The sequence below is a fragment of the Ochlerotatus camptorhynchus genome, unplaced genomic scaffold (assembly GCF_037179485.1).
Source record: "Ochlerotatus camptorhynchus isolate MF236.1 unplaced genomic scaffold, CSIRO-AGI_Acam_v1.1 ptg000530l, whole genome shotgun sequence".
NCBI lineage: Eukaryota > Metazoa > Arthropoda > Insecta > Diptera > Culicidae > Ochlerotatus > Ochlerotatus camptorhynchus.
In genome coordinates this window covers 1,985,308-2,002,505 of record NW_027041014.1, presented here as the reverse complement: position 1 = coordinate 2,002,505, position 17,198 = coordinate 1,985,308, and the positions used below count along the sequence as shown (strand labels likewise).

Below are 17,198 nucleotides of genomic sequence, written 5' to 3'. Positions count from 1 at the left end.
GAGTATCTGAGAGCAGGTGCATTCCATATGAACGCTAATATCGGCTACTATAAATCGGTAGTATTTAGTAGTGCTCAGTCGTAGAAAACCTAATCAGATTAAAGCTGAAAGTCTAACGAATCGTTTGAATACATACAGCGAAGTGATCTAGTGACAAAAATTTAGTGAAATTATCGTATAAATGTTTGTTGCCGAAAACCGTCAATGGGTGCCGAAGCCGACATTTACCCTGCCACAATTGTAAAAGCGAAAAGATTTTCGATGTCTCTCGTCGTCACTGACACTTAAACGATCTGCATTCAAGTTCGAAAGCACCAACGTCGATTGAAATGTGCTACAACGAGTGCTGTATATCGTTCGGAATATTTATAGCAGTGCCTAATTCCCTTCTGAAATCTCATCACTCCAACGGAACCGTTCTCTCTGCCCCATGCATGAGCGACACAATAGTGTGGAAAATTGGCACACGTCAAAAGCGGGAAATCACTTACCTCCTGATGTGCATCCTGATGGTGATTGCACACACACACACACACACACACATACACACAGAGAGAAGGTGGCAGCTGTTGAGTGATGTGAATACGAGTATATGGTGGTGCAAAGGTTGCTCCTAGTATTACAGCTTTCCCCGTCGAAAAGCGGCGCTCCGGTGCGTCCCGAACAGGATCCGCTTGAACGCCTGCCGGAACTCGGGACTGAAGATGGTATAGATGACCGGATTGAGCGTCGAGTTGAAGTAGCCCAGCCAGAGGAACAGCGACATCACCGTATCGTTGATGTAGCAGGCCTCGCACAGGGGCAGAAGCAGGGCCATCAGAAAAAATGGCAACCAGCACACGACGAAGGCGCCGGTGATGATGGCAAGCGTTTTGGCCGCTTTGCGTTCCCGCTTCGCTTCCAGAGTTTCCTTCCGCTTGGAAACCTGGGCGTGCGGGTTCGGGTTGCTGGCAATGTTCAGCGTCGATCCAATGTGGGTGTGAGACCCGCTGAGCATGGTGGGTGAATGTTGAATCGGGGGCATCAGAGCGTTGCTGCTCGTGGGCCGTACTGGTGCTTGCTGCTGTGGCTGTTGCGGATTTGCCTGAGGGACTGCCGATAGCTGATGAGCATTGGTACCCTCGGATGAGGAGTTGTTGTTGTTGTTGTTGTTGTTGCTGTTATTGTTGTGATTGTTATTATTTGCTTCCACCGGATCTGACAGCTGCCGGTGATCCACCTCATGGGAAACGGTGGGGATTTGACTGTTTCCCATGGCTGTTGTCGGTGTCTGTGAATAGAATGAGAGGAAATACTATGTTAGCGGATTATAAGGGATAATGCCTGCAGTTTGTTTCAAATGACATCGATGGAAATTTTATGGACCATTATCCTGCTGTGTCGGATTTGTGAACAGATTTCAAATACGTCGGATACAAAAAAAACAGCTTGGAAGGTACTGCTATTTGAGCGCGGGCCAAAAAGTTAAAAACTAATGAAAATTTAAAACCTAATAAAATTAATTCGTACTCAGTTAACTTAATTTAATGATAAAAACTACAAGGAACAGCCCTATGGGGTTTTACGCAATGATGACGTAGGACTACGTGGAATTGTTATTTGTTAACTGCAGCAGAAGCTTGAGTTTTGTGCAGGAATAGGAATTTGAGCGGGGCTCTCTCTGTTTACACTCTTTAGAATGACTATGATTGCCCTGAAAAGTACCTTTTGATATGAATTTTAGTTGGGGCATGTTCAGAAATTTATCTCTTTTGGAAAATCTTGGCTCTGAAAAGGGTTGATGGTAGTACAGGTTTAAGGCCTTTGGAAGATGATGATGACGTGTAGGCAGCTGGATAAGCAAATCACACCGGAGCACATTACTTCCAAATTCGATAACAAGATCAACAACAAAATTGAGTGCCTTGGACCACATTGGCCACTTCCGGCATGTTCTGGGTGCCCCCGGGGAATTTAGGGGCTTAAAATGACCGAATATCATAACTTAATTCCGGTTTTATAGTTTTTTTTCTCCTATGAGTTTTTTTTTCGGAAATAGGTTTCAGTTAACAATTTTTAGTTTGATAACATTTTATTCCAAGTTAATTCACACACAGAAGGTGTATGAGAAGTGCTTAATGTAAATTCATATTAACAGATTCTTTCGGCGCTTTCGTGGTAGTTCGGAAATCGGCGGTTACCCTTTCAGCCAACCTGACGATGGAATTCCTCCTTTAAATTTACGCCCAACTAGTGACGCAAGGTCTTTAGCAGCTTCCAAGATCTTTTTGGTCGTCTTGGGACTGCCAGAAGCAGCGCACATACAAACCCAATCCCCTAACTGGTTCTCCAAATCAACACTCAACACTATTTCCCTTCCGTATTTCTTGCCGTGGCTTCCCTTAATTTTTGCGTGAAGTGTCGTTTTCGGAATATTGTACCTTTTCTGTGCCTGGTACGCGGTAAGTGATTTATTTCTTACTAAAAGAACAGCCTCTTGAAGATTTTCGACCGTATAACTCTTTTCTTTAGCCATTTTTTCAATCGAATAAACTGATCACTCGGCCAAAACGAAATCGAATTTCAAATCAGCTGCGCGTAGGATGTAGACAAACCGAAGCGCACCTAGCGGCCGTCTTAGGAAACACATAGGTCCAACCATCATCATGCGTTGGTCCAACCATGATCATATTTAACTATTCGAATTTCGTCAATTATTCAAACATTTTAGTGAAACCAATGGATAAATGGCGTACTAACGTGCTGTTTACACCTTAAAGCAGTATTTTACTGCATGAAAATAAAAATAAATGTAAAAAGTATTCCTTTTTTGTATGTTTGAAAGCAAGGCATAATGACGAGCTAATGCGTGGAAAGTGAACTGTTTTGAAAACTCATTGAAACTCAATTGTTTTGAAGTTTTTTCAATAAAAAACCCATGCAAATTGAAGAAAATGAGTTTTTTATGATAGTAAAGTGATCTTTGAAAAAAAAAAAAAAAATAGCGAAGATTGACTAAGCTAGCGATTGAAAAAATAGGTCCAACCATCATCAGTTTTTGGATAGGTCCAACCAGAATCAATTACCCTAGATGGAATCGGAGAAATTAAAAATGAAGGTGGATTTTGCGAGTCCTGTGCAGAGAGCAAGATGACCCGGTTGCCATTCAACAAGAGTCGACCGAGCACAACAAGCCCACTGGAGCGTGTTCATACGGATGTTTGCGGCCAGATAACACCGAAAACAGTAGATGGGTATTAGTACTTCGTGTCGTTTATCGATGACTATACTCATTTTGCTGTTATATATTTGATGAAACGGAAGGACCAAGTGTTTGATTTCTTCAATGTATACGAGGCCATGGCAACGGCATTTCAAGTTGAATCAACCGTTGGTTATACACCACAGCATAACGGAGTAGCAGAGAGGTTCAACCGGACCATTGTGGAAAAAATGAGGACTATGTTAGCTGAATCCGGAACACCGAAATCTATGTGGGGCGAAGCAGTATTGAATGTAGTGTACACAACAAACCTAAGTCCAACTGAAGCGTTGAAACAAAACTGTACCACGGTTGAATGTTGGCACGGTGAGAAACCAGATGTTGGGAAACTGAGAGTGTTCGGATGCCAGTCATTTGCATGGGTTCCGAAACAAAAGAGGAGCAAGTTGGACCCAACCGGTTTGCGCAGTGTGATGCTGGGCTACGCACCAACCGGTTATCGTCTGTGGAATCCAAAAACGAGGAAAATGTTCGTGGCACGAGATGTGAAATTCGACGAGACAAGTTTTCCGTTCAAGACACCAGAGAAATCGCTGGAGGAAGAATCAACTTCGAAGATGGTGATTCCTGAAGTTATTCCAGCCGTTGAAGAGATCATTACAGATGACGTGCAGCCAACGAATGAATTTGAAGATGACCATCAAGAGCTGTCCGAAGATGAGTTTGAAGATGTTGACGAAGTTGCTGACAACACTAATGAAGAAGGCGCATCGGCGCTCCCACCACACTCGAAGAATGGAAATAACTGTGAGGAGTGTGTTCCGAGGTCTAGTGGTCGGGAGCGCAGGACCCCAGGTTGGTTAGCTGATTTTATTGCCCCCTATAGAGCCCTTTCTGCTGCTGATGAATCCCGACAGGTTCCGACATGGTACGATGAGGTTGACGGTCATCCGCACGAGACGGAATGGAGGCAAGCAATAGCTGACGAGCTAAGGTCTTTGAAGAAAAACCAAACCTGGACGATGGTGAGGTGCCCTAATGCAGTGAAGCCTGTGCCGAGTAAATGGGTGTTCACGTACGCTACGAGGCTCGCCTGGTTGCCAAAGGGTACATGCAGCGGAAGCACGTGGACTATGAAGAGACGTTTGCTCCAGTGGCAAAGCTTTCAACTATACGGACGATTCTAACGATTGCGACGAACCGAATCCTGAAGATCCATCAAATAGACGTAACAACGGCGGTCCTTAACGGCGTTCTCCAGGAAAAAGTGTACATGCGTGTTCCAGAGGGGGTAAGCAGTCAACCGTCTTGTTGAAGAAATCGCTATAGAGCATTTCCAGCCCAAAACGCAAACCGGTTGGACATGAGTGTTTCCGATTTGAATGAAACATTTCTCACGTGTTCGCTGCTACTAATGGTTGCATTTTTCATTTAAATATGATTTTTTCCTCCAGAGTAACTATTAAAAAGGGCGTATAAAAAAAAGATAATTTTTTTTTCAAAAAATCATAACTTGAAAACTATTGATCTGATCAAAATGGCATATGAGAAAAAGTTTTAGGTAGTTAAATTATCTTTGCGAAAAAAAATACATTAAAAGAAAAAACTTCGTAAATTAGTATTTAAAAAACGTTAAACGATGATTATCTCAAAACACCTTCCCTTCGATCTTTATAAAAAAAAATTTCAAAAAAGCTGAGAAAATGCCCTAATATTTGGTGAAGAGTGTATGCTGGTAACTTTCTTTAAAAAAAATCTATAATTTTTGAAATTTTTGTTGGTTTTTAAAAGTTGGTGAAATTGCATATTTTTTAGTAAAATAAAAATTTATTTGGATTTTACGCATAATTTTCAAAAACTTTGCACATCAAACTTTTTTCCTAAGTCCAGCCGTTCTCAAGCTAATGCAATTTAAAAAAAATAATTATAATAATTTTCTACATTTTGGGCTATTTTCAAATGTTAGTCGTGATGTCCAGCAACGAGATGTTTTTCCATGAATATATATTAAAAAACAAACAATTCATTCTCAAATATGGTAGCTGTCAGACTTACCCGTTTCTATTTAGACGCAGCGGAAAAGAAACAAGTTTATAAGTAAATACTCTCAAATATACCCAAATAATCAACAAACCCACTCATGTGCCTTTTTCTGTCCTCTATTAGTTGTATACCTGGATAGAATTGTGTATGTCATAACAGTGGCTCAAAACATAAACAGGTAAACAAATATGTTATTAAACCTGTAATAGAGATAAATTATCTAGGTACTTCTCTGACGTATACCATATTGTGCCTTAAGAGCTCATCCCGCGATATCACAACTACATAAAAAGGCACCCCGTGGAGGCTTCTTACACTCACACTTGAAAAAGTTTGCTATAATCAATTGTACCTAATGAAGATAGGTATACTGTAAACATTGTAATTATTCGGCTACATATATATATGTTGCAACACCGCAGAGGTGAATCTCCAACACCGCTAGATTCACTACCCCACGTCTTTGAACTTTGCCATCAGCGGTCCTCACGTTCACCTGTCGGATTCGTCCATCCGAACCCTTGGTTACCGCTTCCACGATACCTCGTCTCCACCACTTCCGGTTCTTTCCATCGACCACGAACACTAAGTCGCCCTCGTTTAGCGGCTTCTGCTCGTCGAACCATTTCGACCGTTGGTTGATCGTCGGCAGATACTCCTTAATCCATCTTTCCCACATCTTGTCGGCAAGATATTGCGAGCGCTTGTATATATTTCGGAGTGCTTCGGCGAAATCCGTAGGTCCACCATCCACCTGCTTGTCGGCACTGGCCACCGTTCCCCGTAGGAAATGATTCGGGGTCAGTGCTTGAGTTTCGACCGAATCCTGCGGCAAGTAGGTCAACGGCCGCATGTTGTTCATATCGGCCGCTTCCGCCAGCGTCGTCACTAGGATCTCGTCCGTCAGCTTCCTTCCGTCGTCCAGTGCACGCATCGCCTCCTTAACCGATCGTACCATTCGCTCCCAGATGCCGCCCATGTGTGGCGTTCCGGGTGGGTTAAAGTGCCAAGCGGTAGCGGGACTGGCCATACTTTCAGCACATTTCTGGTTGATGCTCTCCATCCTTACCATCTCGTTGTTAGCTCCCTGGAAGCATGTAGCGTTGTCGGATAATATGTTATTTGACTTCCCAAACTTACTATGGAAACGAGTGATTGCCATTTGGCAGGATTCAGTTGTCAAACTGTGCACGACTTCGAGGTGCACCGCCCTCACAGCCAAACAGGTGAATACTGCCACCCAACGCTTCTCTTTTCGTCTACCGATCGTTACTTCCACCGGACCCAGGTAATCTATGCCCACGGAACTGAAGGGCCGTAGATAAGAAGTGACTCTTTCAACTGGTAGGGGAGCCATCCTTGGAGATCTTGGACGGCATTTGTTCACCTTACACCATACGCACCTGTTCATCACATTTTGGATCGATGGGCGCATCTTGGGAATGTGGAACCTCTGTCTTATTTCGTTGAATACCGTCTCCGAATTCGCGTGCCCGAACTCTTCGTGGTAGTGCTGGATCAGTTTCTGCGTAATTTCGTGGGACCGGGACAAGATGATCGGATGCTTCTTATCGAATGAACTTTCCCCAGAATTCGCCAGTCTACCCTCCATACGCAGCACGCCTTCGTCGTCCAGTACCGGTGAACTCTTAGAGATGCAACTGCTCTTCCTAATCTTCTCAAGCGGCTGACCCGGCTGGCGCTGCAGATTGTTCGTGAGCATGCTCATTTCATCAGGGAAACTGTCCCACTGTACCTGCCGCCACAGGATGGTTTCGGCCTGCTGAAGTTCTTCCTGCCCAAGTGGTACATGCACTGCCACATAATTCACCGCTGTCGCTTCGATCAGCCGACGTTGCTTCGTCGTTGCCCATGTTGTCACTATCGGCTCACCTCGTTTTTTACGCCGGCAGTTGACGATGAAGCGTACCATGGTAGCCGTCACTCGCAAGAGTCTTGTCCAACGAGAAATCGCTTCAACGTTGATCACCTCATGGAACAACACAGAACCTCGTGCCTCCTCCTCGGTTTCTTCAAACCACTGATCCTCCGGCTGGTACAGGAGATCTGGTCCTTGAAACCATATTCCATCGCTTTGAAGAGGTGGACCTTGCCCCCACTTCGTCAATACGTCTGCTATGTTCAGTTTGGTTGGCACCCATCGCCAGTCAGTAACCTTTGTGAGCTCCTGGATTTCGCCGACCCGAAATGCAACGAATTGCTTGTAGCGATGTTGGTCGGAATTCAGCCAGCTACACACTGAGCGAGAATCTGTCCAGAAAACAGTACGGAGGAATTTGTACGAATGTGTGTCCAGAACGGTTTGACTCATACGGGCTCCCAGAACCGCACCCATTAATTCCAGACGAGAAATTGACTGACGTTTAATCGGTGCCACCTTTGCTCGAGACATCATCAGGCTGCAATGAACATTGCCGTTGACAACCGCTCGCAAATACGCCACGCATCCGTACGCGTGTTCGCTGGCATCGGTAAAGATGTGAACTTCCAGCGAATCGATTTCGGAGCACTTAGCACCTTCGAGGTAGCAACGTGGAATTCGGATGGCTTCCACCTCCGGTAACAGACTGGTCCACCGCTTCCACAGCTCCCAGCACTTGATATCGATTTCCTGATCCCAGTCGCAGTTGGAACGCTGGATGATAATTTTGCCGTGATGGTGAATGGCGACAATAATCCGAGCGGGTCGAAGAAACCCATTACGCAGCTTGCGACAAGTCTTTTCGTCGGCCGTTTTCCCTCGTACAAGTACGTCAACAACTCCTCGCGATGCGTTGTCGAAAAGACAAATTCGTCGGAGTCCGGATCCCAGATTATCCCTAAAACTCGCTCCTTGGAAGTCTGCTTGTCCCGGTTGAAGTGCACCGGTGCGGCTGGTTTCGTCTCTCCCAGACTCCGAATAACTTCTGGCGAGTTGGACACCCAGTTCCGGATCTCGAAACCGGCTTTCCGATGTACCAAGCGCACCTCTTGCGCCAGCTTGACTGCTTCTTCCACCGTATCGACGCTGTCGAAATAATCGTCGACATAGTGCCGGTTTATGATGGCTGCGGCTGCTGCAGGATATTGAGCGGCGAGTTCCTCAGCTTTTCGGTTTTTGACGAATTGGGCCGAACAAGGGGAGCTTGTAGACCCAAACGTTGCCACGTCCATGACATAAATGCTCGGTGAAACGTCCGGAGTCTTCCTGAAGACGAACCTCTGCTTCTGTTTATCCTCGGTGCGAATCTTCATCTGGTGAAACATTTCCTTTACGTCTCCACCGAAAGCGATTCGCCATTCGCGGAAACCGAAAAGAACTTTTACCAGGGGTACTAGCATATCGTTTCTCCAGTTGCTTCATTCTTCTCACGGCCATGGGCAGGCATGGAAAATCATTTGCATTCTTTTCATACATTCATTTACATTCATTTGTCTCTAACTTTTTTCATCAACAACATTCCGCAAAATGATGTATAAAACTTTTGTAGGATTTTTTATTAGCTACAACTTTTGCTCATAACTCAAATCTGTATCTCCTATGCATCACGAACTAGAACGGGCAGAACTTGTTACTGTTTTTCAGTGAATGAAAAAGAAACATTCACTGAAAAACAGTAGTGGCTTCTGTTCACTTTGGTTCGTCATGCATAAGAGATACGATATTTACTTGCTAACAAAAGTTGTAGCTAATAACAAAAACTACAAAAGCTCTTTACATCATTTTGCGGAATTCTGCTCAAGAAAAAAGTTAGAGGCAAATGAATGTAAATGAATGCACGAAATGAATGCAAATGATTTGCCATGTCTGGCCATGGGAAAACTGACCGGGAACTTTGGATCATCTGTCTTCCACAGTAGCCCAGTTTCGAAGCGGTCGCCGACACGTTTGGTAGTCCGCTCAAGTATTTCCCGTGCTCGTTTCTCTTCTGTTGACTCTTGTGGTACCATAACCACCGATTCCTCCAAAGCGTAGTGGCTTTTGAGCAGTTCGTGCAGGTCCTCGTTGGTGATCGCTTGGTGGTAACCGAAATAATTACCTGCTGCAACCGTGGCGGAGGGCGTTGGACCGTATACCGTCCACCCAAACTTGCATCGAACCGCAATTGGTTCCACTGGTGCACCAACCTTCGCGTCCATCGGTGCAAACGAATGGATGTTATTTAGTCCGATGAGCAGTTCCGGCTGTCCGTCGTATGACTCGATTGACAATCCTCGCATGTGTTGGTATTGTGTGGCAAGCTCCTGGTAATCCAACCTCTGACGTGGCAGCATCAGTTTTCCAACCGTACGAACACTATGCAGCAGCAACTTTTCACCCGCATCGGGACTAACACCAGACGCCCACAGATTCATTCGCCGGGAGTCCTTCTCTTCGCGCGTGATATCAGCCGTCCACTTGATCGTCAGCCGCTCCTGTACGCCAACGACGCCCAGCCGGTCAGCGAGTTTCTTCTCCAACAACGTGACGGTGGCACCTTCATCCAGGAACGCCAGGACCGTGATCGATTTTCCACCACTGTGAAGCTGTACCGGTACCATACGGAACATGGCAGTACAGTTCGAACGAATATGTGCACTCATTCCGAAAGTGTGCCGCACAGGATGCATCAGCGGATTGTGGTGCTCCTTACAATCGCCGATGTTGCAGAAAATCCTGAACCTACATAAACCACCATGCTCGTTGAGGCACACGTGACATAGTTTATCGCGGGTCGCTAGCTTCAGTCGGTTCGTGTACGACAGCTTCTTAAAGTCCGCACAGTGCCGAAGACGATGTTCCATGCTTTGACATAGATTACACGGCTTTAATCTCTTCCGGTCGCTCGAACTTGCACCTGGACTATTTTCTCCACTATGGCAGTACAACGCACCCTTTTCCTTCGGTTTCTTCTTTCCGGACGATGGCCCACCTTTGGGCTGATACGCCGGCTTGAAATCCACGTCGACGTTTGCCTCACAGGCGTCCTCGACTATCTCCATGAGAAAATCCGTCAGCGTTCGCAGCGTTTGTTCTCCTTTGTTTCTCCGGTAATGAACCCATTCACGCTTTTCACGGTCCGGAAGCTTGGCAACCAGAGATTTAATCAACAGTGGATTGACGAGGTGTTGCCGTAGTTCTGCGGCCTCCAAATGTCCGCAGAGTTGTTCTACGGTATTTCCGAAAGGAACGAAACTCCTCAGGTTGTCTGGCTTTGGAGGCTCCAAATGATTAACTTTGTCCAGTAGATTCTGGAGCAGTTGTTCCGGACGACCATAGTGCCGACGCAGCTTCTCGATGACCCTCGGAATCGACTCGGGAAGAAGCAGTTGACCAGACACCAGCTCAAGAGCATCGCCTTTGAGGGATTCCTGCAGTCGCATTAAGTTCTCGTGGTCCATGTAGCCACAGGCTTCGTTCGAAGTTTTGTAGGCCGCGTAGAACAGTGGCCATTGCGCTGGTTTTCCAGAGAACTTGGGGAGTTTGAATGTCAACCCCTTTCTCGCGGCCAGCTGTGCCTTTGTCGGTCCAACCTGCTTATGCCCCAGCCCGTTTTGGCTTCTTTCCTCCACCTTCTTAACTTTCTGCGGAATACTTTTCACGGATGGTTCGGTATGTTTGGAAGCTACCTTCGAATCTTCCGACCATGTATCATCCTCTTTGCTATCGTCTTCATCATCGTCCTCATCGTCGTCGTCTTCGGTATCCTCGTTGTCTCCGGCGAGCTTCTTCAAATTTTCTTTAGTTAGCTTCAGCGGTTTCCTGCTCTCTTTGCCAGAGGGTCCTGCTTTGATCCCGTCTTCATCTTTTTATGCATCATGGGTATCCATGTATCACCGATTACGACAAAGAGGCTGAGAAGCGCATGTTATCCTCAACAGAAAACCAAAGAAATCATGGATGGGGTTAAGCGACACATATTCGATCTTTCGGAAGATGATGACCAAGGAATCCTCAACGCCAAGGCTAAGGATTACGATGAAATGATGAGCCAACTAAAGGAAAAATACGCAGATCCGGAATGCACTCGAGAAGAAAAGACACAAGTATTATCCGTATTACCGAAATCTTGGCCTGTACAAAGAATCATGGATGAATTCGGTGTCAACAGATATACTGCAGCACAGGTAAGATTTATATATTTTTTTAAACACCATAAAGGAAAAATTAAATATAATTTTCATTTTCTTTCTTCCCAGGTAAAAGATTTGGTCGCCGAAGATGGAATATTATGTTCCCCTCGTTCCAAAGCAGGACATGGACTGAGAGCAGAGTTACTAGATACAGTTGTGAAATTCTACGAAGATGACGATATAAGCAGAGTTATGCCGGGCCAAAGAGATTATGCCTCTGTAGTGACGGGTGGTGTACGCCAGGTAATACAAATTTTACGGAAACCCATAAAGATATCAATATTAGCTTTACCTCATTTGCAGCCTTACGGCCAAAAAATTGTAAACTTCTTAGTAAATCAGGATCTCATAATGTTTGTGTATGTACGATTCACGAAAATGTTAATCTAATGTTGAACAGCCTGAAAAAAGATCGCATATTGTGTGATCGCACTATCTATATGGAACAACTTCTTTGCGATTTACAATCTAGAACAGACTTTTGCCATCTTCGAACGTGCATGAATTGTTACGATACGTCATTATCCGAAACAAAATTATTAGAAATATTGGAAGAGAAACAAATATTAGAAGTGTCATTTGAACAGTGGACTACGACAGATAGGTGTAATATTGAGTTGAAAACTTTGCCTTCCGAAGATTTTTCATTTTTCTTTACGGAAAAGTTAGACAAATTAATATATCACGATTTTATAAAAAATAAGCAGGCAGAATTCTTAAAAAAAAAAAAAAAAAACAAACACTAGAAGATGGCGAAGTCGTTGTTATTTGCGACTTTTCTGAAAACTACACATTTGTTCTGCAAGATGAGGTTCAAAGCTATCATTGGAATAATTCTCAATGTACAATTCATCCATTTGTCGTTTATTTTAATGATAATGGTACACTAAACCATTTAAGTTTTATGGTTATTTCGGACATTTCAAAGCATGACACAGTAGCAGTTCAGTTGTTTATCTCAAAATTATTAGAATTTTTAAAGTCGCAAATAACAGTCCAATAGTGTATTTTTATGTCAGATGGAGCAGCATCACAATACAAAAACATAAAAAAAATTGCTAGCCTTTGTGGATTTAAAGATAAGCATAATGTAGATATTGAATGGCATTTTTTTGCAACTTCACACGGCAAAGGTCCTTGTGATGCGATTGGCGGTACCCTTAAGAGAATGGCAACCATAGCAAGTTTAGCTAAGCAACACGAGCACCCTATAACGAACCCTAAACAACTGTACGACTGGGCAAATAGGGTAACCAACTTGAATTGGACCCCTACATATTTTGGACCCTTTTCATATATTTTCCTCGCTTACTGTCTAGTTTCTTCAAATTCATCTGGGTTGATGTTGTAATTACATTCTTTCAATTACTTGCTATGTCTCAAGATCATTAGTTCACCTCAAATTGCTTACAATTGCTCAATTTATGCAGTTTTAGAAAATGTTATCGGAAAAGTTTCATGTTTCGACGTTTGTCAAGAGGAATCGGCGTTAGTGTACTTGTTTTAAATTTGGTCTAAAATATACAATTCAATGATTTTTTTTAATCAAATCAGTTTATCTGACTTTGGAAGATGTATTTCACGTGTTTATAAAGATTTCACCTTAAGATTTTACTTTAAAAGTATTAAATAAAAAGTGTCCAAAAAAGATCGTAAAAAAATGTTACCAACTTATTTTGGACACTTATCAAATGAGAATCATCAAAAGAGCGACAAAAAAAATTTCGGTTGGTCGATCGTGCTATTATCTCAGATTTCTGATTAAATTGGTAAGTAAATCAATCAAAATTATATGAATTCATTGTTTTTAAATATGTTTCTTGTTTATCAGGCGATTCAAAATGGGAAAAACGGCAAAACACGTAGAGTGGTCCACTCTGAGTTTTCCTAGTTTTCCTAGTTCCTAGTTTTCCACAAAAGTTTTCCTATCTCCCAAACGCATTTAGCTAAGGGGCTGTTCATGAACTACGTAGACGCTTTAGGGGGGTGGGAGCGCTTGGCAGATGTCTACGGTCCATACAATTTTTTAAATTTTGTGTGTTGAGACTGTCTTCTACGGAAGGGGGGGGGGTTGAAATCTCTCAAAAACCGTCTACGTAGTTTATGAACAGCCCATACAAAAAATAATATGGACTGCAAGCATAGAGTCAGGTCTCCGTATTAAGATTTACTTCTGAATGAGTTTTTTTTATTGGTATGATCAGTTGTTTCCTTATGTTATATTATATTTCCTCCGTTACTCGCGCCAACTTTTGTAACACGAGTACTCACGCGTTGTACTTTGTACAACAGTGTGAGTTTTCCATTTCCATTTTGCAGCCGAGCTACCAATAGATCTGAAATCAACGAGTATTCCTCAAAAAACTTGCTTTTAACTAAACAAGCTAAATATTTATTACAGTTAACCCCCAAAATATGCGGATAATAGAGAAAATGTAAATGGAAACCGCGTAAATGGTGTCCATACTACGAGGGTTCTGACTTAATTGGTTACAACATGGAATATCTCGAGATCCTGACCAGATAGAAAGTTACTGTCTTTGCCAAAGTAGTTCTAGAGATCATAACCTTTTTGCTGGTGGACAGTAGTTCAAAATTTACTCACTACATAGCGCTAGTATACATGTGAAGTTCTCGCATGTGATATATCTCGAAATCCTGACCAGATAGAAAGTCACTGTCTTCGAAAAAGTTGTTCAGGAGTTTAAAGCCTATAGTTCAGAACTTCAACATGTCCAAAATATATTCGTTCCCATTCAGTGTGTCCAAAATATATTATGGACACTGTCCAAAATCAAATGGAAGGGTCCAAAATATGTGAATATCATGATGTGAAAAGAATTATTTTTCGAGTATATATCAATAAATAAAACATCTAGTGACATTTTACATCCAAGATGAGTAGTTTTCGAACACAACCGCATGTAAATTGCATAATAATAATAAACAAATAATATTATTTTGACATAAACGTGATCTCATTTCCTCTAGGGGTCCAAAATCAGTTGGTTACCCTAGTCGTAAAAAAGATCTTCAAACAAAAATGTCATTTTGTTATGTTTCTACAGAAGAATACAAAAAGGCTGTCACGGAATTTGATCCAATTTTTAAGAAAGTGAAACCAATTCCTGTAACTCGAAAATATCATTGCTATATTCCAGTTTCAAACAACCAAATTGCAGTAAAAATATTCTCAATGTATTCAAATAACATGAGTTGTAAAATAAAATAATAAATATATACTGTTTCTTATCTCAACAAATCTTTCATTTGACCACATCAACGTGCTTCTCTTCCGCTGCCTCTAGATAGAAAAAATGTAGAAAATTATTATTATTATTATTTTTTTAAATTGCATTAACATGAGAACGGCTGGACTAAGGAAAAAAGTTTATATAAGCAACGTTTTTGAAAATTATGCGTAAAATCCAAATAAATTAATATTTTACTAAAAAATATGCAATTTCACCAACTTGTAAAAACCAACAAAAATTTCAAAAATTATAGATTTTTTTTTAAGAAAGTAACCAGCATACACTCTTCACCAAATATTAGGGCATTTCAGCTTTCTTGAAAAAAAAAATTTATAAAGATCTAAGGGGGGGTATTTTGAGATAATCATCGTTTTACGTTTTTAAATACTAATTTACGAAGTTTTTTCGTTCAATGTATTTTTTCCGCAAAGATAATTTAACTACCTAAAACTTCTTTTCATACGCCATTTTGATCAGATCAATAGTTTTCAAGCTATGATTTTTTGAAAAAAAAAAAATCAATTTTTTTATACGCCCTTTTTAAAAGTTACTCTGGAGGAAAAAATCATATTTAAATGAAAAATGCAACCATTAGTAGCAGCGAACACGTGAGCAATGGTTCATTCAAATCAGAAAGGGTCGCGACAAAATTGACATTTTTTTTAACGATTTGAGCTGGAAATGCTCTATACGGTCTCAAGCAATCACCTCGCCGTTGGAACGGTCGCTTTAATGAAGTTCTGGTGAGCATGGGATTTCGTCGTTCCCGACACGACTACTGCGTATATGTGCGTGGACAAGGAAATCAAACCGCTTACATCGTTATCTATGTGGACGATTTGCTCGTGGTTGCGGGCGATCTGCGCATTATTGAGGAGATTAAAGATCGGTTGAAACGAGAATTTGAAATGACGGATTTGAACGAACTACATCACTTTTTGGGCATCAAGATAGAACGTGACGAGGAAGGTACTATGTATTTGTCTCAAGAAGCACTAGTCCGAAAAATACTAATACGTTTCGTAATGGACAGCTGTAAACCTGACCACACACCCGCTGAAACTAAGTTGCAGCTTCGAAAGACCACTGAAGGATGCAACTATCCGTATCAAGAACTGGTTGGCAGTCTTATGTTCCTGATGCTGGGCTCAAGACCAGACCTGTGCTACGTTGTGGACTATCTGGCAAGATTCCAAGATGCTACAGGAGAGGAACACTGGAAGCATGCCAAACGAGTACTGCGTTATATTCAAGCGACAAAAGACCTAAGGCTGATCTTTAAGAGGAACCCGCATGAAGGACCGGTCGCTGTGTTTGTTGATGCTGACTATGCAAGCGACGAGGAGGATCGTAAGTGTGTTTCTGGATTCCTGATTAAAGTATTTGGATGTACTGTCGTGTGGTCGTCCAAGAAGCAGCGCACGGTAGCAATGTAATCCACAGAAGCTGAGTACATCGCATTGAGTTCATCTGTTAGCGAAAAGATTTGGTTTACTGGACTGCTATCCGATTTGTGTGAATCAAACTTGTATCCTGTACCAATCTACGAGGACAACCAAGGCGCTCTAGCTATGGCAGAGAAGGAGGAGACGAAACGTGTCAAGCATATAGATGTCAGGTTGAAATTTAAATCGAGAAGCGGTTGCAGACGGAAAGGTGAAACTTGTATATGTACCAACCCAGAAGCAAGAAGCGGACATTCTTACTAAGTCACTTCCAGCTCCCGCTTTAACACTTTTGAGAACGAAGATAGGATTGGAGACCATCAACTGAGAGGGGGTGAAGAGTTGGATCGAAGGAGCAGTTGATTTCTGTAGTTAAGAACTTATTTACCCGTTATCAACAACTTAAAACTTTATGTAGTATTAAACCAGACTTCCTACTGAACACACGTCTTTCTCTAGAGTTTCACTCAAAATTTCATCAATTTTTACCAATGCAATAAAAAGTTATACTCAAAAGAAAGTACACTCAGGTCTTTTTTTACACGGGGGATACGTACCGTGTAAAAAAAAACAGTGTTTAAAAAAAACCTACGAGATTTTGATTTTTCGCATGCTTAAATGTTTTTAAAAAATCGGATTTTGATGCCATTTGTAATGAAAGCATGATATGGTCCATATAGACATATTTTAAAAATTTCTGTATTTACACCGAAAATTGTGATTTTGTTTAAGTATGCCATTCGATTACAAATAGCTTGAAACGGATAATGTGATTGGAATCAAGTCGATAGGTTGTATCGTTGTCGAGAAATCGTTAAAAACGTACCGTGTAAATCGTGGAAAACCGTGTAAAAAAAACCGTGTAAAAAAAAAACCACGTAAAAAAAACCGTGTAAAAAAAGATTTCAGTGTATTACATTTTTTTCGAGTACAATCTTTATTAATGGGCATCAAAAATTTACCATCAATGAGAAGGCTCCTTTTCTCGCGGAATGGGAGAAAATTATCCTATAAATTGGTATTTCATTCTTATCATGTACATAACTGTTAACAACGAATGGGAACATTCCTCGTTCTGCTTGCGCAACTTCAAGGCCTGTTGTCTCGTCACATGGCATAGCTTTAAAAGTGTTTTCACCG

At 42.1% G+C, this 17,198-nt stretch overlaps 1 protein-coding gene across 1 annotated transcript in view; it reads right to left on the bottom strand.

Moving 5' to 3' along the window:
* The window catches only part of LOC135713067 (5-hydroxytryptamine receptor-like), a 545,162-nt gene that overhangs the window by 95,044 nt on the left and 432,920 nt on the right, over nt 1-17,198 (bottom strand). The window contains exon 10 of the mRNA XM_065236165.1: nt 492-1,270. Coding sequence (XP_065092237.1) covers nt 620-1,270 — 651 coding nt within the window. The 3' untranslated portion in view covers nt 492-619. The remainder of the gene's footprint in view (nt 1-491; nt 1,271-17,198) is intronic.